At 57.7% G+C, this 22,569-nt stretch overlaps 3 protein-coding genes across 10 annotated transcripts in view; all 3 read right to left on the reverse strand.

The window, feature by feature from the left end:
• Positions 1–4,926: 4,926 nt before the first annotated feature.
• CRYBB2 (crystallin beta B2) lies at positions 4,927–8,511 on the reverse strand. Of its 2 annotated transcripts, none has more exons than XM_038152930.1 (6): positions 8,428–8,511; positions 7,625–7,700; positions 6,793–6,911; positions 5,891–6,065; positions 5,364–5,506; positions 4,927–5,242 (listed from the first exon to the last, which is right to left on the reverse strand). In XM_038152930.1, exons 2-6 carry the CDS (start codon positions 7,679–7,681, stop codon positions 5,074–5,076), a joined length of 663 nt encoding a protein of 220 aa, XP_038008858.1. In that variant the 5' UTR covers positions 7,682–7,700; positions 8,428–8,511; the 3' UTR covers positions 4,927–5,073. The 2 variants fall into 2 exon arrangements, with proteins under 2 accessions (XP_038008858.1, XP_038008859.1); XM_038152931.1 differs by having other exon boundaries at positions 5,933–6,065; positions 8,428–8,510.
• Positions 8,512–10,740: 2,229 nt separating this feature from the next.
• Positions 10,741–14,512, reverse strand: CRYBB3 (crystallin beta B3). Of its 4 annotated transcripts, none has more exons than XM_038152934.1 (6): positions 14,051–14,512; positions 13,331–13,410; positions 11,946–12,064; positions 11,735–11,867; positions 11,515–11,657; positions 10,741–11,008 (listed from the first exon to the last, which is right to left on the reverse strand). In XM_038152934.1, the coding sequence occupies exons 2-6, from the start codon at positions 13,403–13,405 to the stop codon at positions 10,843–10,845; spliced, it is 636 nt and encodes a 211-aa protein (XP_038008862.1). In that variant the 5' UTR covers positions 13,406–13,410; positions 14,051–14,512; the 3' UTR covers positions 10,741–10,842. The 4 variants fall into 4 exon arrangements, with proteins under 4 accessions (XP_038008862.1, XP_038008863.1, XP_038008860.1 ...); XM_038152935.1 differs by having other exon boundaries at positions 14,092–14,511; XM_038152932.1 differs by lacking the exon at positions 14,051–14,512 and adding an exon at positions 13,796–14,023.
• A 3,042-nt stretch (positions 14,513–17,554) lies between these two features.
• Positions 17,555–22,569, reverse strand: part of KIAA1671 (KIAA1671 ortholog) — a 65,032-nt gene continuing 60,017 nt past the window's right edge. For all 4 annotated transcript variants that reach the window (XM_038152065.1, XM_038152067.1, XM_038152066.1 and 1 more), the window contains 5 exons: positions 21,303–21,477; positions 20,985–21,112; positions 20,698–20,831; positions 20,465–20,547; positions 17,555–20,053 (listed from right to left, as the gene is read on the reverse strand). In XM_038152065.1, the coding sequence (XP_038007993.1) occupies positions 20,469–20,547; positions 20,698–20,831; positions 20,985–21,112; positions 21,303–21,477 (516 nt within the window). In that variant the 3' untranslated portion in view covers positions 17,555–20,053; positions 20,465–20,468. The remainder of the gene's footprint in view (positions 20,054–20,464; positions 20,548–20,697; positions 20,832–20,984; positions 21,113–21,302; positions 21,478–22,569) is intronic.

The following is a 22,569-nucleotide window of genomic DNA, read 5'->3' on the forward strand; positions in this document are numbered from 1 at the left end:
ATTTGCCTTGGAGCATATGAGCTCCCAAAATAGCGGGCGGCTCCCGGCGTTATTGCTTTGCTTTGCCCAAGAATGTCCCCATTGTCTGCGGGGCCGCTGTGCCCATGCCTGGCACGGCCCTCCGGGGTTGTGGTGTAGGGTACAAAGGGATGGAGACCCCCAAACCGGCCCAGCTGTGCCCGGGGTGGCCCCCTGGCCAGGATGGGGCGAGTAAGCTGAGCAATAAATATCAGAATAAATGCAGGCCCCTTTGTTGTTCCTACCTGAAACTTCTTTCCTGATGCTTCACTCAGGGTTTTTCTGCAGCCTGGGTGTTTCCCCTGAGGGAAAAGAGCCCCGGGGATGCTCCAGACAGAGCCCTGCTCCTGCATGAGCCTCCCACCACCCCAAAGGGACCGAACCCGGCTCGTGACACACCTCCCAACACCTACAGAGGTGACAGAGGGGACAGGCCACCGTGTCATACCCCGGGCTCCCAGCTTAAACCACTTCTCCCGGCCTGTGGCCACGGCTGTGGTGGCAGCACCAGGACTGGCTGCTCACATGGCCATTTCATCTAAAATCGCTTAAACTCAGCCCCAGCTTCCTTTGAGATGAGCTGAACCGTGCAGAGAGAAGGTCTGGCTCCAGCTCTGCTCCGTGCATGAGGTACAAATAAAAAAAGAAACATAAAGGTTATGTCCGTGGCGAAGAGAGAAATTTGCTTTTCCTTTTTTTTTCCCCCAAGAACATCCAGGGCAGCTGATCTGTGCAGTGCTGCCCTAAGCCGGTGATACATTTTAATCCCATTACGTTGCCATGCGCTCGCCCGCAGCCCGGGCTGGGAGGAACAGATGTTTCCTAATTGCCACTTGTGCTGCCCAGGGGTTTCCAGCTCGGACAGCGTTCCTCGGCCTCTGCTGGCACTGACAGGACTCCCTGCAGCTGCATTTGCAGGAGGTGACAGCGCTGGCTGCTGCTGTGCCAGTGCCCCACCTGGAGCTGCTCTTCTCCGTGGTGTCCCCGTGGAGGGGTCACAGTGTCACTGCTGGTTGTCCCCGAGGGTGAACCCGGAGCAATCGGGGCTCATCCAGAGGGAAACGCAACATTTGCTTTTTTCTATTTGTTTGGAAAAGGTGTCGGACGTGGAGGGAGCCCCGTCCCAGGGCAGCACAGCTCCTCGCTGGAGGATGTGCTCCCCAGCTCCTCGCTGGAAGATGAGCTCCCCAGCTCCTCACCGGAGGATGCGCTCCCCAGCTCCTCACAGGAGGATGTGCTCCCCAGCTCCTCAGTGGAGGATGCACTCCCCAGCTCCTCCCTGGAGGATGCACTCCCCAGCTCCTCCCTGGAGGATGTGCTCCCCAGCTCCTCACAGGAGGATGTGCTCCCCAGCTCCTCACTGGAGAACGTGTTCCCCAGCTCCTCACTGGAGGATGTGCTCCCCAGCTCCTCACTGGAGGATGTGCTCCCCAGCTCCTCACTGGAGAACGTGTTCCCCAGCTCCTCACTGGAGAACGTGTTCCCCAGCTCCTCACTGGAGGATGTGCTCCCCAGCTCCTCGCTGGAGGATGTGCTCCCCAGCTCCTCGCTGGAGGATGTGCTCCCCAGCTCCTCGCTGGAGGATGTGCTCCCCAGCTCCTCACTGGAGGATGTGCTCCCCAGCTCCTCGCTGGAGGATGTGCTCCCCAGCTCATCCCCTCGTGTTAGTGTGGAGTTTTGGGCTGGTCCTGAGGGTTTCATCATCGCAGGGCCGCAGCGTGGACGGCTGCAATCCCCTGATCCCCGGTAATCCCATTATGTCTCCACGAGGCTGCTTCCAATTCTGGCCGCTGGAGAAGCCATGTTTCTTAATTAGCTTTTCAACCGGACAGGGATTTTGCTGGCTGTAAGGAGCTGAAGAGGTTTCATTGCTTCCTTTCTCTGCCTCATCACACTGATGTCAGGAACAAAAACAAGGAGCAGAAAGCAAATGGGAGCCTGGCACTGAGGACAAGAATGCCCGTTCTTGGGGACAGCCAGAGCCAAAGCTCCTCTCTCTCTCTCTCTCTCTCTCTCTCTCTCTCTCTCTCTCTCTCCGGGATGTTTCACTCCTGCCTCAGCCCTCGCATTAATCAGAGCAGAGATTACTTTTCCACATGCCAGAGCTGAACATTGATAAATCACAAAATCTGCCCTGAAAACCACAAGGCTTTAATAATACATGCTGGGTTCCTGCTTGGTTTTCCTTCCTTAAACCTCCAGTGTTTGTGGCTGGGTCTGTGCATGGAGGCACAAACATGAGCCTGGAGGCTCCATTTAATGCGAAGAAGAAGAGCAAAAAAAAACCTGAAGCTAGGAATCTCATGTAATCACGTGGCTCCTGAAGATGGAGAATTAAACATAACAATAATTTTCAGAGGATAAAAATCTGTGAAACCCACAGTAAAGCCCTCACAGCTGGCAAGGCACTTTAGGTACCAAAGCACCCAGGCTGCAGGTGCGGCTGAGCTCAGTCGGCTGTATTTTAGTAAAAAACAATTCATATTTTTCAAGAGTGTTGTTTTTTTTAGCCCGTGATTCTCCAACCTGGGGTGTCCCGAGGGGGAGACCACCCGGCTTCCGCTGGCAAAGGCAAAGGCAAAGCCAGGGCACATCTTCATCTCTTCTCTGCTTTTGCCTCCTCCTCCTCACCAGCCCATCCCGCATCTCCCACGGTCGTGAAGGAGGCACTTCCCGAGGACAGCCAGCGGCTGCTGCTCCAGTTGGGAAAGAAAACAGGAAGGAAAAGACACCTCGGTGTCGGATTTAGCCAAGGTTTGCATCATTCTTACTCTTCCATTAATTTCTCCGCGGCAAATTGCTGCTGCTCCCCTGCAGGCAGCCCCTCCCGTGTGGGGTTCACCTGCCGGGGGTCGCGGGGATCCCCCCGCCCACCCCAGCACCGCAGGAACCGGGGGCTGGAACCGGCACGGCTCGCAGCGATGGGGTCTGAACCCCCCCCCGTTCTTTTCGCTGGGTGAAAAATAAATTAATAAATAAATCCCTTCCCCAGCCTGCAGAACAGCTTCAGCTCTGCCGGCTGTTGGCACGACGGCAAAACCACCCACCCGCACCCGTGGCACCGCTGACATCGCCCCGGCCCCGGCAGCCCCGCGGTCCCCGCAGCCCCGGCGGCAGCGGGGGACCGTGGCCAGCGGGAGGGAGGGCACAGGGACACGGCTGGGGTGGCCGGGGGGCTCCGGGCTGCTGAGGCGACGAGCGCAGTAGCAGCGAGCCAGATGGCAGCGGGCGTGGGACGGAGGCGATCTTTTCTGCTTCTGAATAAAAATTTAAAAAAAACCAAATTATTCTCTCAGCACATTTCCCCTGAGCCAGCGAGGGAAAAACCCTCCTCGGCAGAGCTGAAGCTGCTTCCAGGTGACCCGAGGGCGCCCACCTGGGTGCACCCAGCCACCAGATGAGGAATTTCCCCCAGCGGGTCCCACGGGAGCTGCTCTGGGCTCGTTCACATTTCCCACTTCTGCTTTCGGTGTTTTTTCCCCCAGAACTCTCCCAGCCCACCCAGAGCCAGCCTCCGGTGTCCCCGGGGAGCTGCCCTGGCCCCCGACTGTCAGCTTGGACAGGGCTTGGGGCAACCTGGGCTAGTGGAAGGTGGCCCTGCTCATGGCAGGGGAGCCGAAGGAGATGAGCTCTAAAGTCCCTTCCAGCCCAAACCGTTCCAGGGTTCCACGGCTGGGAATCTCTGACTCCGTGATTTGGGGTCTCTGCTCCCCACCCCGCTGCTCCTTCAGCAGTTTGCCCCCAGCAGCCGCCGTTTCCCAGCGGCTCTCCCGGCACGCACAGAGCACCGCCAGCACTGCCGCTAAAACCCCATCTTCCACAAAAACGTTCGGGTCTGGGACGATCCTGAATCCTCCCTGGCGAAGGAAAGGCGCAGCTTTCCGCAGGGACGCAGCGCGGTGGCTGCCGAAGCCTCGCCGAGGAGCTGGAAATTCACAGCAGCGTGTGGCGAGTGACACATCGGGCTGGTCGCCCGTGGGCTGGGCTGTGCCCGCCGGGGGCTCCTCCGGAGCGCAGGGAAAAGCCTCTGGCACACGGTGGATTCGGGGGCAAACCCCACTCTGCGCGGGAGCTGACGGGGAGGATGCTGTGCATCCCTGACTCCCTGAGATTCCCGGGTTTGCGGGGATTCACACCCAAACCCCGCAGCCGGGCAGGTCCCTGCGCGGCCAGGAGAGCGGCAGGAGCCGCGGGGTGCCCGGAGTGTCCCGTCAGGTGCCCCTCACCTGTGCCGCGGGGTGCCCGGAGTGTCCCGTCAGGTGCCCCTCACCTGTGCCCCGGAGTGTCCCGTCAGGTGCCCCTCACCGGTGCCCCCCGCGCCCACACACTGCCGCAGTGACACGGAGCGGCTGCCACGGCCACGTCCTGCCGCCCCCGCCACCGCGTCTGTCACCGCCACCGCCGCTGCCGCCACCCGGAGCCGCCGGCCAGGCAGGTGCGGCTGCGCTCCTCCGCTTCCTCTGCCCGATTTATGACATGCTCCTAAAAGCGTCCTCTAGCACCGTGACTGCTAAATTAAAGCATTGTTACTAATTAAAGCTTTCAGAGGCAATAACGAACGGCTTATTCGGCTCGGAGGTGCCCCGACCGAGAGGGCGATTCCTCCCCTGGCCCCTCCAGCACCTGTGGCATCCGCCCCGGTGCTCAGGGGACACCTTAGTCCCCGCAGCAGGATGCGACCCGCGGCCTTGGCCGTGCACCCAGCACAGGGCTGAGCCCCAGAGCCCCCAGGTCACCTCCCTCACCCCGGACACTCGGGTGACCCGCCAGCACCGGCGCTGGGTGGCACTGAGAGCATCGGGGGCGCGGCGATGAGCCCCCTCCCCACCCAGGAGCACGGAGGGCAGGGCGGGCATGCCATCCCGCCCAGCGGGGTCCCTCCGCACGCCGCGGATGAAAGGGCAGAGCTGGGACTTTGAAACTCCAAGCTTTATTGAGTTGCTTCGGCAGCGTGTGCATCACACGGGGGGAGGCGGGAGGCGAGGCCGCGGGGGCACAGCGGCGGCCGGGGGAACGCTTGCTCCGCTCCCCGCGCCCCGGCACGGGCCGGGGGCTTTAGTTGGTGGGGTGGTAGGCACCGCGCTGGTGCCACTGCATGTCCCGGATGCGCCTGACCGACTGGATCTGGGGGTGCTGAGCGCCGAAGTCTGAGCTGTCCTTGTAGTCCCCCTTTTCAAACAGGTACTGGTAGCCCCGGTAGCCAGGGTACTGGTATCCCACCCACCTGGCAAGGCAAGCGGAGGAGGAGGGGAGGGTCATACAACACGCGCGCCGCAAGCATCGCCCGAGCCCCGCGGGGATGACGGGCCCCGGCCGGGAGCCGCCCCCGCGGCCCCGGTACTCACGTTCCGCTCTGCACCCGCACGGATGAGACCTTCTCCTGGTAGCCGTGTGCGTGGAAGCTGGGCACATCGTCGTCTATGATTTCGATCTTCTTGCCGGTGAAGCTGGGGTTTTCGTACAGCACGATCTTGTGCTCCTGGCTGTCCTGCAGCCGGGAGAGCAGAGACGGCGGTCAGCGGCTGCCGGCCCCGCGGGGCTGGGCAGGGGGGCAGAGCCCAGGGCTTGGGGGGATCCCGAGGCCGGGGCCGACACCGTGTGCCGCCGCTCCCACCGGTGCCGGGGGTGCTCCGCGCCCCTCCATCCATCCGGCTCACAGAGCCGCTGCCTGCGCGGGCACTGCCAGACTTACCCGCAGACGTCCTCCGCTCTGGGGTCACCTGCCACTGCCCCCGTCCCCGCGCCCCCTCCGACCCCCCCACGGCTCCCCGGGCCCCGAGGGCTGGGGCGAGGGTGCGCAGGAGGGGGTGCCCCTCGGCCCGCGGGGCTGGGGAGGGCGGGGGAAGGCTGGGGAAGACTTCTGGCTGCAGACCTTGGTCTGGCGGGTGGGTAGTGGCTGTCTGGGTGCTCTCACCACTTTGATGGGTCTCAGGGAAGTGATGCTGTCGCTTCTCCGGCTGTTGGTCCAGGAGTCCCAGCGGGGGTACTCCCCCTTCTCAAACACAAACTGCTCCCCTTTGCAGCTTGCCTGCTCGTAGCCCACCCAGCTGGAAGAGAGCAGGGGACGCGCTTCAGAGGGGGCAGCGGAGTGGGGATCGGCCCCTGGCACCGCCCCGGCGAGCGCCCGGGCTGAGCCCCAGCCGTGTCCCCTGCTCCCTGCCAGCACGGGAGAGGTGCCAGCGAGGTGCCAGCGAGGTGCCAGGCGGGACTGCGGTGCCTCCGGCCGCAGGGCTTCCCGCTGGGGATGCTCCGACGTGGTGGCCACCCATCCTTGGTCCCTGGGGACTCACGGGGTCACCCAAATGTCCCAGCTGGGGTTGTGCTCCTACCCGCTGCCCCGTGGTTCTGGGAGCAGCACTGCTGGGGACACTGCAGGGGCTTTTCGGGGGCTCTCCCTTGCCCGGAGCCCGTGGCTTGGAGAGCACGCTCAGGGCCAGCAGGTGGGGAGAGGGCACCAGGCGGGTCCCAGTCTCACCTGTCCCTGCACCCAGAGGGAGGGAAACCAAACTGGGGGTAACGCTGTGATCTCTGCCCACGCCCACACCCCTCCACTCTCCTGCCTGTCCAGGTGGCAGTGTCACCCCCGCGGTCACCCGCTGTGTCCCCTGCTCACCTGCTGGCACCGGGCACTCACTGGGCTGAGCTGGGCGAGCAGCTCAGCGGCGTTGGAAATCCGCAGGAAATCCGCGGTGCGGTGCGGGTGTGGCAGCGGGGAGACCCTTCCTCCCCAGCCCACTCCCTCCCGGCCCCGCAGGCCCCCGGTCCCTCACGTACGGTCCGGAGTGCACCAGGATGGAGCCCACTTTGTCCACGCCGGCTTCCTTCAGGTTGGGGCAGGCCCCGCTGAGCTCATGGCAGCGGCCCTGGAAGTTCTCCTGCTCGAAGATGGCAATCTGCAAGAGAGCAGGGCCTCAGCACGGGTGTCGCCCGCCCCTGCTGTCACTGCGGGGGGCACACGCTGTCCCCAGCCACGGGGCAGCACATCTGCAGCAGTCCCGACCTCTCCCTCTCCCAAAACTGCACTCCAGGGGCTTTTCTAAAGGAGCTTGCAAGTGCAAGCCACCGCTGCCACCCCTCTGAGGATGCAGGTGTCACTCACGGGTGCCCAGGAGGCCCTGCCAGCTCTGTCCCAGTGCCCCCGTGCTCCTGGCAGAGGGATGCTCATGCTCAAACAGCATCAAACAGCTGAGGGGCTCGGGCTGTGGCCGGAGCACCGCAGCCAGCAGAGGGACACGGCGACCCAGGCACCCGGGGACAGCTCGGGGACAGCCCCGGGGCCACCAGCCCAGCACAGGTCTCAGGGGTCAGCGGAGGTGGGGACAGATCTGCTGTGTCTGCAGAGGTGGTGGGAGATCAGCACTTGATCTGTTCCCAACCACCTGCCGCGAGGCTGCGGGATGCCAATAAAATCCCATTCCCCATCCCCTGGTCCTGCTGCAAAGGCTCAGCAGCGCTGCCGGCCGTGCTTGGCACCAGCCAGGAGTGCTGGGGATGCTGGCAAGCGCAGCTCAGCTGCTCCCAGCAGTGCCTCCGGGTATGATTTGGGCACCCAGAGAGGCTGAGGGTGCCCTGGCCCCCCTGCAGGGCTGGGCAGCATCCCACTGACCTTGGAGCTGGCTTGCTGCTGCTTGGAGGCTGGCATTTGGTGCTCGGAAGCCATCATCAGCTGGGTTGTCTGCTGCCTTGGGAGGGAAACTCAGCACGTTAAACTCTGCTCCTGAGGACGTGCTGGGGACCCTGCTCAGAGCCCCGTGCCCCGTGTCCGTGCCCCCATCCATACCCTGCAGTCTGCCCAGGGAAGAGGGTGGTGGGACCAGGGCTTGTAGCAGGATGGGCTCAGCCTGGGGGTGCCAGGGACAAACTCTGCTGAGGATGCTCAGCACCCCAAACCTCCCCAGGCTCAGAGCACAGGCAGTGGTCCTTAGGACCTGCCCAGGGTCTCCAGCGCAGGGAACTGTGAGCCCAGGGAATTCCTAAATCATTCCCAGTGGAGCCCAGGCCCTGTGGTGGAGGATTTCCTGCTGTCCCTGTCCAGCTGAGCATCCCGGTGCCACGTGGGCGCTGGAAGGGGTGATGGAGAGAAGCACTGGGGCTCCCCCCGCCAGCCCCAGGAGCCTGTGCCGAGCCCTCCCGCCCCAGCCTGGCACTGCCACTCCTGGGAAGGAGCCCCGTCCTCAAGCCCAGAGGGACCCTCAGTGTCTGAGCAGCTCCAAAGCAGGTGAAAATTCACTCCTGACAAAAAGAAACGCAGCGTGGCCGGTGCTGATATCCTGCTCCGGGCTGCGGGGACGGGACCGTCCCCGGCTCCGCCGCTGCGTGCCCACAGCCGGTGGCACCGGGAAGGGACCCGGCCCGGGGGTCGGGAGGAGGCTTCGGCAAGAGAGAGGACAGTAAGTAGCAAAGTCTTACCAGTTGTACCAGTACCCGCTTGAGCCAGTGACGGGCCGGGGCCGGGAGGTGGAATTTATACCGAGCCGCAGCAGAGAGGTGCCAAAACTATTTACAAGATAGTTAAAGCCTGATTCAAAGCGAGAATGCTGGATTAAACCCCAATGAAAACCAGGGTCAGCTGATCCGCCGCAGCCTTTGTCTGCCCGAGCACCGAGCCCGAGTTATTTCATTACCTGTCACATTCGAGTCACCCGCTTTGTCGGGTTGGTGGCGAGGAGATTTGGACTTTGCAAGCATCAGCCGAACGCGTGCCAAGAGCCGGGGCGGGCCGGGCCAACAAAGCCCCGCCAGCCCCGCTTCAGGCGTTTCGGGGCCAGAGAGCTGATCCCCCCGACAGCCCGGCAGCCGCCGCCGGAGCTGCTGAGCTCGGCTCTTTCCATGCGCGATAAAACGCCTCAAAGAGCCGGTGAAGCTGGCTTTGCCCGTCTGCAGCCCGGGCAGGGAGCGCCCGCGGCCGTGCCAGCACCGGGGGCACCGGGGGAGCCGCCCCGACCCCGGCCCGGGGCCTCGGGGATGGGCAGGGGCTGCGGGGGCAGTTCAGCGGGGTAGCACCCTGGGGCTGGGGTGCACTCGGTGCTGGGGTCCTCCCGTGTTACCCCCGTGCTTTTGGGGTCCCCGAGAAGCACCCCAGGGGTCCCCCGGTGACAGCAGGACAAAGCTGAGGTCATGAGGGGATCACAGTCCGCAGGGCTGGGATGGGCAGCACAGGGCTGGGCTGGGGGGCGAGGGCAGCAGCAGGGTCCCTTTGCTGGCATTGTCCCTTTGCTGGCATTGTCCCTTTGCTGGCATTGTCCCTGCAGCTGAGCCAGGAGGCTGCACGGGGCTGGGGGCTGCAGCAAAGGAGGTTTCGCAGACAGGGGACACTGCTGCAGCACCCACAGCCCCACAGAGGAGCTGGATCCCCCCTGTCACCCCAGCAAGTGTCACCCAGCATGAACAGACCCCTCACCTGCCCCTTCCCCCTACAGGGTCCCGCAGCAGGAGATGGGCTGCAGCCCCCCCCGGGTCACCTCTGCCCCATGCCCTGCCCCAGGATGGCTGCACACAGGGTCACCCACAGCGTGTTGTCACCAGAGCCTACCCTGGTAGTGATTTTGGGGGGGTCAGTCCCCCAGGTCAGCAGCTGTCCCAGCTCCAGGTGCTGGAGTTTCCAGGTGCCAGAGGGGCCAAGGTGACCTTGCAGCTCTGCAGGGAACCCATCAGGGCATGGACAGGCCAGGGTGTGATCCGGAGTTTCCAGCATGCCCAGCCCTGGAGTCCTCCTTTCTTGCCTGTGTCTCCTGCTGCAGCTGAGATGGACCCAGTATCGCCCTCCCCATCTCCTGGGTTAATCCATTCAGGTAATCCCGAGCCCTGGACCCTCATGGACCCGTCCCAGGTCCCAGTGCAGCCCTGCAGCCACATCCCATCCCCTCAGCAGGGTGCTGTCACAGTGCTCAGCACGGCCCCAGTGATCCCCTCCCTTGGCTGGGCTGCTTTAGCTCATCCCAGCCCAGCCGTGGCAGCCTCGGGGACTGTTCTGGAAGCAGCTTTTGCCTCTTGGGGCCAGGCACTCGCCTTCCACAGCCACAAACTGCCCCCCCCAAAAAAGGAAAAACCTCCAGGGGGGTGCTCAGGGACCTGCACAAACCCCTCGGGTGGACTCAAGCCCATCTCCCATCTCTGCCCCAGCCCAGTGGGTCCCCAAGCGTGGCCACAGATGCCCCTGAAGGGCATTGCCAGGGCAGCTCAGTGTCCCACCAGCACCCTGTGGCACCCCTGAACCCCCCACCTCTACCCCCAGGACAGCCCCCCCGTGTCAGAGCTCATTCCCGTGGGAGAAACACCCCAGGACTGTGGGAAACTTCCTTGGGGACAGGCTGGGGACCCTTCAGGACGCTGAGGTTGGGCACAGCCATCCCGCCACGGGATGAGCCCCCCTTGGAGTGCACAGGGCCTGGCAGCACCCAGGGATGGCTGCTCCACATCCCCCCCGGCCCCCTCCCTGCCCTGGGACTGGCTAGCAGCCCTGGGAGCGGGCAGTAGATGCTGTGAAAAGGGACAGAGGCGCTGGAAAAACCCTGACACGGCAGCACCAGGGGTTATTTTTGGAAAGCTGCAGCCTTTATGTAACACTGCAAACACTGGCACGTCCCCCTCGGCCCTGTGGGGGGGTGCTGGGCACGGCCATAGCCCCATCCCCATCCCCATCCCCATCCCCATGCCCCTGCCCCCCTCCCTGCCCCCCTCCCTGCCCTCCCCCAGCCCAGGACCAGGCAGGCCCCGGCAGCCTCCAGCTCAGAGCTTTATTGAGGTTTTTGCACAGAAAACACCACCACGGTCACGGCAGCAGCCGGGGGAGCCCGCGAGCGGCCCCGGGGGGCTGGGGGGCCCTCAGCTGTTCTCGAAGCAGCCCCGCTGGTGCCACTGCTGGTCCCTGACGCGGCGCACGGACTGGATCAGGGGCTGGTTGGCGTCCCACTCGTTCCAGTGCCGGTACTCGCCCTTCTCAAAGACGTGCTGGCGGCCCCGGTACCCGGGGTACTCGTAGCCCACCCACCTGTGGGGACCAAGGCAGTGCTCAGCGGTGCCCACCCCACACCCCCACAGCCCCTGGAGCTGGGGCAGTGTCCCCATCCCCATCCCGGTGTCCCCGTCCCGGTGTCCCCATCTACTGGCCTGCCACAGCCAGGTGATGCTGCCCAGGGCCACCCCTGTGTCACCAAGTGCCACAGCACAGGCTGCAGCGCCCCGGTGGGAAATGCCACGTGCCAGGAGGGGATGGAGAGTTCATGGAGAAGGGACCGCAGCTCGGGTGGTGGGTTAGGGCAAGGAGCCATCAGCCAGCCCCAGGGACACTGCCATGGTCCCCGTTACTCCCTGGGGGCCAGGGAAAAGGTGGCAGCAGGGAGGGAACAAGGGGCACGACGGGCAGGAGCAGCACCATGGGAGCGGCCTCCCCTCTGCAGCGGCTGCGCCGGGTGCCCCAGCCACCACCCTGGGGGGACCAACCACAGTGCCACGGGCAGGAAGCTGTCGGGGTGTCCCCTGCGTCCCCATCCTTACGTTCCGTTCAGGGCCTTGACGCTGGCCACGCGGTCCTGGAAGCCGTGGGCCCAGAGGCTGGGCACGTCGTCATCCACGATCTCCATCTTGCGCCCGGTGTAGCCCGCGTTCTCAAACAGGTGGATCTTGTGGTCAGCGCTGTCCTGGGGGAAAGGGCGGGTCAGGGGCTGTCCCCTGGCGGTCCCCAGCGCCGTGGCCACCCCAGCGCAGCCCTACTCACAATCTGGAGGGGCCGGAGGGACATCAGGCTGTCGCTGCTGTGGCTGTTGGACCACGAGTCCCAGCGGGGGTAGTCGCCCTTCTCCAGCACGAACTGCTCCCCGGCGTAGGCCTGGCGCTCGAAGCCCAGCCACCTGCAGGAGCCCAGGGTCAGGGGGATGCTCTCCCTGCCACCCCCCGGGGCTGCTCCGCCTTCCCCACCCCAGACTTACGGGCCAGACTCCACCTGGATGGAGCCCACCTTCTCCATCTCCTTCTCGGTGATGTTGGGCAGCTCCTCTGTCAGCTCACACCTTTTCCCCTGGAAATTCTCCAGCTCGTAGATCGTGATCTAAGGTGGGGAGAGATGCTGTCAGCCACCGCAGCACGAGAACACCCCAGGAAATGGGGGCAGCAAAGGGCTCTGGCAGTGTCCCCCCATCCCGGCCATCCTGTGCCAGTGTCACTCCTGGCCCAGCAGAGCCGGGTCCTGCCAGTGCCTCTGCCCTGACAGAGCTCCAAGGGTGTTTGTTTGGTAAAGCACAAGCTGGAATTTTGTCCGTGACAGGCTGAAAACCAGATCAAACACAGCACTGCAAACATGAAAGGTTTGGGCTAAGAGAATTCCTGAGCCGTGGGCTGCCTCTCCTACCCCCAGCCTGGTCATTGTCCATCATCATTTTCTTATCACTGCTCCCTCCAGCTCCAACCATCCCCTTGACCTGGCCTGGCACGAGCTCTTCGTTCAGTGTTTCCTTCTAAGCCCTCTTAGGGGCAGAGGCCCCAGTGCCTCCCCAGGCTGCCCTGTCCTCAGCAGAGCCTCGAGGCTGAGCTGGATGGCTGGAGCCAGTCCCAGCAGCCAGTGCATGGCATGGGGCAGGGCCCAGGGTGCCCAGCGCCACTCAGGGACCAGAGGGTCAGTGGGGTGACCAGGCACCCCTGTCACTGTCCCAAAGGGGTCCCAGCTGCAACACCTGAGTCTGGGACAAGGGCAGAGCCTCCTGCACACACCACATAATGGGGGGCTCAAGGGACAGAGGTGACACCCACATTCCTCAGAAGCCTCTGTGCATCCCAAAGCAACAAACAGCCCCAGCTCCTGGCGCCCCTCTCCCACTGGCAGGATCTGCCCCCACCTCCAGCCTTCCCTGTCCAGCTTTGTGGGAAGCTCTGCACCCACCCCATCTCTCCAGCTGATTTACCTTCAACCACCCTACGAGCTGAATCCCAGCCTACAAACACACCCGGGGAGCTTCAGTGCCTGGGCCCACAGCTGATCCTGCTGTGCTGGGATGCTTCGTGTCCCGGATTAAACCCCTGGGTAGCTGCACGCCAGCCTGGCCAGCCAATGGCCTCGGCAGCCACGCGGGCAGGGAGCAGTGTCCCTCCTGCAGGCAGCAGCAGCAGATTCCCAGCCCCAGCTGCTTCCCAACCTGCAGCCCCCCCTGGGCTCAGCACCAGAGCGGGGCCACCACCCACTGCTGCTGTGGGAGAGCTGGGGGCCACTCCTGTCCCCAGCAGCACCTGCAGTGCTGGCACTGGTTCCAGCCTGGTGCCTCCACACCGCATCCCACGGCTCCACCCAGCATCCAGTTGTCCCCAGTATAGCCCAGTATACCTTGTAGTTGCCACCTCGCTCGCCAGCACCCTCCCCAGTCGCCATCTGCTCGGGGGGACTTTGCTGCTCGGTCATTGTGCCTGGAAAACCCAAATTGCAGGAGGTTAAGGCTGGAGCCACCAGGACTTACAGCTGATAAGGAAACAGAGGATGAAGCTGGCATGGAGCAGGCAGCAGGGGTTAGCCCAGACCCCGATGCAGCAGCTGTAAATCCCCAGGGATGTCCAGGCTGGGAGCAAGCTCCGTTATCTCTCCTCCTCTCCCTCCTGCACACAGGCCCCAGATCCTCACCCTGGCACACACAGGACTGAACTGAGCCACGTCCCAGGCGACACGGAGCCCTCTGCCCAGGGCAGCTCGCCCAGTTGCCACTAAGCTCCCATCTCACAGCCCCGCCTTTGTTCCCAGCAGGAATTTCTCAGCTTCCAGCTGCTGACATCTTTCCCCACAACATAAACCTGACACCTCTCCCTTGCTCCAGCATCCCGGGGGACACCAAACCCGGCAGCTGGAGCTGCTGCCGCCGCCTTGGCCGGGGGGGATGGCGGTGAGAGCCCCCTCTTCACTGTCCAGGAACATCCACAAAACTCTGCTCCAACATTGGAACACGCCACGCTGACGAGGGGCTTAAGAGACGAATAAAGGAGTTGGATAACGTCCTGAATCAAACCCTGCAGCTTCACTTCTCGCCAAACCCTTCGCTGGGGGCCTCAGACACACCAAGTCTTTGTGCAAGCCCCTTGCAGTCCCAGCAGTGCTACCTCTCGGCGCGGTTCCGCTGTGCCGGGCGGCGCGGGCGGCCCCGCTATTTATGGGTTGCTTCTGAACAGAACAGCAGAATTCCCCGGGCGCTGATACAGCAGCTGCGTCCACGGAATTCCAGCCATGAGATTTCCTCTCAATAGCGCGGGCGCGCAGCGAGCTATGGAAACGTCACGCAGATTTCTCCCGGCTGTCCCTCGCACACGGGCCGCCCGCTTCACAGAAGATTAACGTGGAAATTCACATCAGCACGTTCACGCTGCTTCTTGCCAGGTTCTCTGGAAAACTCTGCCGTCAGCAGTTCACGGGAGGGTTTAGCCTGGAAACCGAGCGCAGCGCGAAGCAAAAACCGGGCAGAATATCCCCGTTTGTGAGGGCTGCAGGCAAGGCGTGATGCGGGGCCGACCCCTGTCACCACGACGTTTGAACGAAAATCCTTTGCTGGGATTTTCTTCTCCTGAGAAGCTGAGGAGCCTCAGGAAAGAAATGCAAACAATAACTATCGGCTGCTGTGGAATGCAGCAGGTGCATCCTTGATTGGTTATTAAGTAGAAACACCTCACATGGACCAATCCCAGATGCACCTGCTGCATTCCACAGCAGCCGATAGTTATTGTTTGCATTTCTTTCCTGAGGCTCCTCAGCTTCTCAGGAGAAGAAAATCCCAGCAAAGGATTTTCGTTCAAACGTCGTGGTGACAGGGGTCGGCTCTGAGAGCTCGGCGGGAAGCTGCAGCAGCTCAGCAATTCCAGATTGGTGCTCTTGCTTTCACTTTGGCCCTAAGCAGGTTCTCTCCATCGAGCTCCTTTTCTTTCTCTGCCTCCAGTCTGGCTCCCTGCCCGGCATTTCCCAGGAACAAGCTGGGAACACATCCTGGGGTGTGTGATGAGGCATTTCTGGAGCCTGGCACGAGGGTTTGTCCATCTTCACAGGCACAGGGTGATGTAAGGCGTCAAACTGGGAGCATTTCACACCAAGCACCAAACTGGGAGCAGGCCTGACTCCCTCTTCACCTCTGAGAGTCTCTTCAGACCCAAACCATCCTGATTCCTCAGGGAACATTTTATTCAGCTGCACATATCCCCGTTTACTACAGCCCTTGCAGGTTTTTCTACCTGCTCTGAGTGTGGCTCATCTTGAAACCAAGAGACACACACAAAACCTTAATGGAAATTGCCAGGAAAGTGAATTCCCTGGGCCAGGCTGGACAAACTGAATGGGAGAGGGATGGAAACCTCTCCTGCTGTGCATGTCAGAACGGGGTCCTTCAGCCCTACCCCATCCCTGCCTCGCTGGGTGATGCTCCAGGCCTGGTGGGACAGGGATGACCCAGGGATGTCCAGCTGACTCTTCCTCACTCTGCCCATCCTGTGGCTCCTGATGAAGATTTGCTGTTCCCAGCAGAGCTGTCTCACAGCTCCAACAGGCACAGACTGAGGAGGAACGGATTCATTTCTGTCTCACCAAACACAACATCAGCCGTCCTCAACAAATCAGAAACACAGAATTCCTCGTGCCAGTCCCTTCCTTCCCAGCAGCCTCATTCACTGAGCTCCGCCACAGCCTCAGGGCCCTGGATCTGCCTCTCCCAGCTCTCCACACTGACAAGGCAACTCCAAAAACATGACAGAAGGGGCACTGGATCTCCTTGATGCCTTTCCCAAACCGACCTCAATTTCCTCTCGCTGTCAGCCTCTTAAATCCCTTTGAAAAATGACTGCTAGAAAATAGATTTTTTTTTCCTTAATACCTGGCAAAGCTAAACTGGAACTGTAATGGTACAGAACAAAATACAGCCAGAATATCTTTATTCCCTAGGAAACTGTGTAACACAAAGTACAGGATTTTGATCACACTATCTGTGTGATTTCTATCTGTGTATTTATTGTGACCCACATTGACAGACTCTATAAGGTTATGTGGAGCAACACAGAAGCTTAATCTCCACAAGAGCTCCTTCAAAACCAGATTTGATACCAGTTTGTTTAATATGGAATGAGAAAAACCCATAAACCACCAGACCTTGGCTCTCCCTCTCCTCCTCTGCCAATCCCACCAGAGGAACCAGAAGTTATTTCAGATTGTATTTTTGCAAGACATTTCTACTTGAGTGAACAGGACAGCCATGGAACAGCTCACCACCAGCTGGGGAAGGATCCCCACCCTCCACCCTCTCCACTCCCAGGGGGAGCAGAACTAGGCCTGGACTCTGCAGTCCCTGCCAGAACACCCCAAATCCCTTTAAAGCTCCATGGAGGTGGTTTCATAGAATCACAGGATTATTTGGGTTGGAAGGGACCTCAAAGCTCATCTCATTCTGTCCCCCTGCTCCCCCAACCTTCCACTAGACCAGGCTGCTCCGAGCCCTGTCCAACCTGGCCCCAAAGGTCTTCACCTCCTAAAAGTCCATTTTTAAAAGGAATTAAAGCAAATACCTGTTTTTCCCTCTCAGCACTGGGCTGAAGGGATGGATCCAGCACTTCCCTCACTTGGCTGCAGCTGCTCTTGCACCAGTGTCCTTCAGGGAGGTGCAGACAGTGACCTGGGGCTGACAGGGAGCACAGTTATGGTGACAGCTCTGGATTTCACTGGAATAGTTTGTTTTGTCCCCAAAGCTGGCTTGGGGACAGCAGTGACAGCTCTGGGAACTGGCCCCAGAGGTTCTGTACCTGGATACACCTTGTGGGGCACAGCCACACCCTGTGGCAGCACCCCAGAACTGCCCACCTGCCCCTGAAACACAGCACCCCTGCAGAAATCAGGGATGTGCTGCTCCAAACCTTCCACAGGCCACGCTCTGTATTCCCAAATCTGCCCCACGTGCATTTCAGCGTGCAAACAAGGAACAGGGTGAATCTAACTTCTGTGGGAGTGGAAAGGGGATGGTGCGTGGGGGTTAAGTCCTGTGGAAAGGCTGGGGATGTCAAAGGCTGGAGAAGCAAGCATTGCTCCTTTCTCTGCAGGAAGTGAAAGGCTCTGGTGGACGAGGACCAAATTGATTTACAGATGTTAAAAAGGTGAATTTGAAAACAGAAAAATAAAAAGGAAGAAATCCACAACTGGGAATTCCAATAAAAAGCAACGGAGCAGCCGTGCAAGTCCCTGACACACCACCTGGAGCAGGGATTGCTGGGGATCAAGAGAGGAGGGCAGTCAGAAAGTGTTCCTGAATTCCACAACACACATCATCCCACCTGCAAAACCCAACATTGACGTGGCTTTTTAAGCAAGGAGAAACAGCTGAGGAGCTGTCAGGGGAGAAAGGACATGAGAGGGCCTCCATCACCTTCAGCATCATTTTTTGGACAAGAGCTGAACCTGATCCAGGGCAGGATCCAGGAGTGAAGGAAGCAGCACATCTGAAGGAACCTTAAAGCTCACTTCCATCTCCAATAAAGAGTCAGAAAAGCACATGGCAACAAAAGTGAAAGCACAAAAAATTCCAAGAAGCATTATTTGGAATTAAAATAGAATTATATAAAGTGTATTACAGTCTGTTCTATCATTTAAGAAGTAATAACATATTTATATATCTTTTATTACAGAGCGATAACCCGAAGAGAAGGAAGTCGATATTTAATCCATGTACAATATAAAGAAATAACAGAGCAGAAAAAAACACTTTCCCATTCAACGACATTCTAAAGATGCTCTTTAATTAGACATTTAAGCATTAAACATTTCTCAGTAGTAGGTTAAACTACTCAATACAGTAATTTCAGTGCATTGTCCAAGCAGATGTGGAAATGCAAACACATTCAAGGGCTGTGTGGAAACCTCGTGTCAATCCCCTCAGTTTCCTCAACACAAACAGTCACAGAATTCCTGGCCTCGACCAAGAACCAGCAAATCCTCCAACTGCTGGGAACACAACACTGTCACCTGTGGAAGTGGGAAACGCAGCCTGTGTGGATGTTCCTGTGAGCAGGGACTGATTTCTGGACGTGGGAGGCCCCACTTGTTGTGAGTGAGAACAGGCACCATCATCCTCCTCACCTGCACCTGCTGCTCAGGCTGGCCCAGGTGAGCGTCACACACCACGGCACCCTTGGGTGCTGCCACAGGAACACATCCCAAAAAAACCACGCCAAGAGTCACCTTTCCCACCATCATCTAAAGGAGAGGGAGGGAAATCTGTGCAAGGTTTTCAAAGGAGCTGGTCAATGGTGGTGGCTGCACCGACACGGCCCATCCCAAAATTCCATCAGAATCCTGGGGATCACTGCTCCGTGGGGAGCAGAGGGGCTGCCAAACTAACAGTGGCAGCAGCTCCCACGAGAAACGGGGCAAAGCAACAGGGAAAAGACTTTTACATCAGACAGACATCTCCATCTCATCTCCAGGGAGCACAGGGAGCTGCCACCGGAATAAAATCCGCGAGCGAGAGATGTGCAGATGGGACTTGTCTCCTGCCATCCTGCTGCTATTTCATCCTGCTGCTACTTCCTGCAGGCTGGGACTGCAAATCCTTCCCCTGTGACTCCTCCAGGAGGTGAATTGGCACATGGTTTTGGCAGCTCCAAGCCTGACAGACACTGGCCTGGGCAGGCCCCGCGGGAGCCGCGCTCCCGAAACGCTGATTGGGAATAAAAAAAAGACAAAAAGGAAAAGGAGCTGAAGTGCTGGTGCTTTATGGTTTGTATCCAGAGGAGCCCCTCAGCAGGACGTGGGAATGCAGCCCAAGGAGCTCTGCCAGGTGAGGAGAGCTCTCCACTCTCCTTTTCCCTCTTCCACGTTTTCCTGGTTGAGCCTGAGGAACACCCGGAGTCACCTCCCTCCCTGGGCTACGACACTTTGAAAGGCCACTGAAAGAGCACTTATCTGGGGCAAGAATGGAGTCTGTCTTCCATGGCCATGGCGGTTGGTGTTTCAGAATGAGTGTCCAGAGACAGGGAATATCTGAGAATTAGGGATACCCAAACACCCGTGTGGTCCAGGAGATCTCTACTCTGCTATCAGCACATCTTGCCAAAGGAAAGACAGGAAATCATCTGAGAAACTGAAGATCACATTTAGGTTATCCCACAAAATCGGCATAAAAATAAAAACTTAAACCTGGTATTTACAGATTAACAAATAAAAATATGAAGTGGGACTATCTGAACTGCTATTAAAGTGACATTCAACAATTAACTGGAACCCTGATATGAGTGTAACATCCTCCCTCTTCCCTTCCTTTTTGTTATAAAAACAGTATTTACATATTTTTACTTTTTTTTTTTTTTTTAAAGAGAACTGGTTGACATTATTGCTTGATCCTTTTTAGGAAAGACATTCCAATGAAGCAATTATTCCACATGCTGACAAAACACAGAGTATACCACTTCAAGAGTGACAAAAGTTAACATTTTGTTCATCTAAAAATTATCTCCATCTGCCAGGTCAGCAGATCACATGTAAATACAAGCCAATCAAAAATACATTTTACAAAAAATAATCAAGTTTCCTTTTTCAATATGGCAGTAAACATGATTTGTTCTTCCACTCTCACCTTCCACAAATTTCATTCTAAATAGGAGCTTACTATTTGTTCACCAAAAAAAAAAAAAAAAGGATAAATTTGATTAAAATTATTATTTTCATAAACAAACACAAAGCCCAGCCAGACACAACTCCCAGAGGTGAACACCTACAGAGTCTGTTCCACAGCGAGGGGAGTTCCCTGGATCACTGCACTCCCAAATATCTCTGTTTTCCAAGACTTTCTGAAGTGCTAAGCGTGACCCAGGGGGGTTCTCCTGGCAGGCAGCTCTGAAGTGCCACTGTCCCCCCCGACCTGACAGACACAGCTTTGTATTTGACTATGAATTGAAGCAGCTTTTCTCCACAAAACAGGAAGGCACCATGCACAGAGCAGTTGAGGCAGGAAGCAAACAGCAGCAACATGACATGGGGGTTTAGGTTCAGATGAGTTAAGGCTTCTGTTAAACTTCTTTATCTTCTCCTAGTCAGAATCACTGTCTGGAAAGGAAAACAGAAGGAAGGGTGTGATATGGTCAGCTGGAACAGGAAAACCTTACAATGTGTTTTCTGTTGTAGTGCCACCTTGGTCGTGTCTATTTAATGCATTAAATGTTTAAGAGCCACCCAGAACTGTGCTGAAACCACACCAAGCTTTGGGAAACCCCAAACTTCAAACTTCAAACTTTGGGAAACCCCAACAGAGTGAGCATTATGGAAATCAAATCATGTGCAGAGAATCAGTGAACTGGGACTGGGAGTGGAGGGGCACCAGTCCCTACAGCCCTGGTGCACAGGGCAGGGTAAGGCAGTGTTGGTGGGGGCACAGTGGTGACACCAACACATCTAAGGAAATGTGAGTTTGTCACTGCACACCTGCACCCAGCCAAGCCCCCCTTCCTACCCAAGTACCTTTTCAAACCTGATTCTCATAATGGCTCTGTCTCTTCTTTGATTTCAGCTCCTTCAGCCACTGAGGAGACTTTTCTTCTGACCTAAGATATGAAAAAGAAAAAAACTCTTTATTCTTTCATTATAAAAACTCCTGCCAGAAACAACAAAAAAGGAATGTACAGCTTGCTGCATTATTTTTCCCTTCCACTAAGAAGAGCATGAGGCTTTTCCTGACGCTGGGATTCTCTCACCTGTCCTCCTTTTCCACACTGGAGGGCAGCACTCTGCTGCCGGGAGTGCCGAGCTGTGCTTTGGGGGACTTGAAGAGCTGAGCAGAGCCGATGTCACCAGTGCTCTCAGACTCCTGTCTTTTCCGCAGCTGGGCCTAAAGATCAAAATAAAGAAAGCCTTTCAAGCCAGCATCCAGGCTTTATAACAACAAAAAAATGTCCTGAAATGAGTGAGGGGATTCCTTATAAAGCACCTGCTGGTACTGAATTGGTTCATCTCCCACCTGCTGGGCTCTGCCTGAGCTCACCTTGAGAGCAGAGTGATCCATCCCTGGGAACACGGGCAGTCTCTGGGCTTGCACAGAAGATGACCTCGGAGTGTGCTGGATCTTGTCTTCCTCCTCAGAATCTTCCTGTTGCATAGTTTTCTTCTCCTCTAATTAATTGTTTAAAAAAAAAGGCAAAGGGAGAAACCATGAGCTGGCTTTTCATCTCTGCCTTGTTCAACACCTCTTCCTGCACTCAAGCAGGAATGAAGGGCAGTATTTAAAAAACACCTTTCACAAACTCCTGCCCTTGCACCCAGGCTGACCACAACCAACTATTCCAGCTAGCTGAGGGGTTACCTGTGGAATCTTTGAACATCCAGCCATTATCTGACTCTTCTGTCAAGGAAAACCTGTTCTCCAGGTCCAGCCCTCTGCTCCTGCGCAGCGAGTGCGACGCGGGCGCCCGGCACCGGCGCTTCTTGCTCAGCTGCACCCGAGTCTTCAGAGCACTGGAGTCCAGGACAGCTGTGTGCTGCAGAAACACACACCTGGCAATGAGCCCCCAGCTGCTCCACAGTGAAATCCCAACCCACTTGATTGCATTCACCAATTCAAATGAGTATTTGCCTGATTGTTATTATTGTAGTCATTTAAAATCATATTAAAGAGAGCGTATGATGAGGACATGGCACTTCGTGGCTAACTGGGTGTAATCCTTTGATCTCTCTAGGCTGTGGATACCTGAGTTGCATGAATAATTTGCACTAAATTAATATAAAAAATAACTGCAATAATCAGGAGTTTAGTTCCTAGAGTGTTTTATAAATACAGGCCTTACTAGCTGGTGGCAGCTGAAGGCAAATCCCAAGACTGGGATCTAAAAAGAACTACTACACAAAATTCCCTTGGAGAGCAGAGCTGCAGCTTCCCTGCCAGCCACAAACACTCAAAGCCACTCACCAGCAACAAGGACACCCCAAGTTTAGTGTCCCAGCATTCAGAAACCTTCTGTGATCAGTCACTTCCAACACATCCCATCAGCAGTAACATTTACAGAGCAAAATAAGGAGCTGTAATTTATTTACTTGCTTAAAGCAATGTGCTGTCACGGATTTGCCTGTAACCACCAAATATCCTTGAGCCTCCCCTTCTCCAGAAGATGTGGATTTGCTCCTTTTTTCAAAAGATTTCAGGTCAGGAATAAACTACTCATCACACAGCATTTGCCAGCTGCATTTAGAGCTATTAATGTTTTACAGACACACCTTTAGTGGCCCAGGGAGAAAACAAAACCTTCTGGAAGTGTTAAAACACCATGTGGATGTGGCCCTCGGGGACATGGTAGGGGTGGCTTTGGCAGTGCTGGGGGAACAGTTGGACTCAATGATCTTAGAGGGGTTTTCCAAACTAAACAAAGTTCTTTCAGCACTAGACCTCATTAACTGTGTATGGTCAGAAACTCCTGGTCTTACACCAACTGCAAGACTCTTCAATTAAAAAAAATCCTTTAAAATGCAACTGTGGAAAGAAACCAATTGTTAATAAGCAAAATATTAGTGAAGGTCCTTATAGTCTTAAATCTGCATGGCTGACAGCACAGCAGTCACTGACTGTTTGTGTTATT

Source organism: Motacilla alba, chromosome 15 (genome assembly GCF_015832195.1).
Source record: "Motacilla alba alba isolate MOTALB_02 chromosome 15, Motacilla_alba_V1.0_pri, whole genome shotgun sequence".
NCBI lineage: Eukaryota > Metazoa > Chordata > Aves > Passeriformes > Motacillidae > Motacilla > Motacilla alba.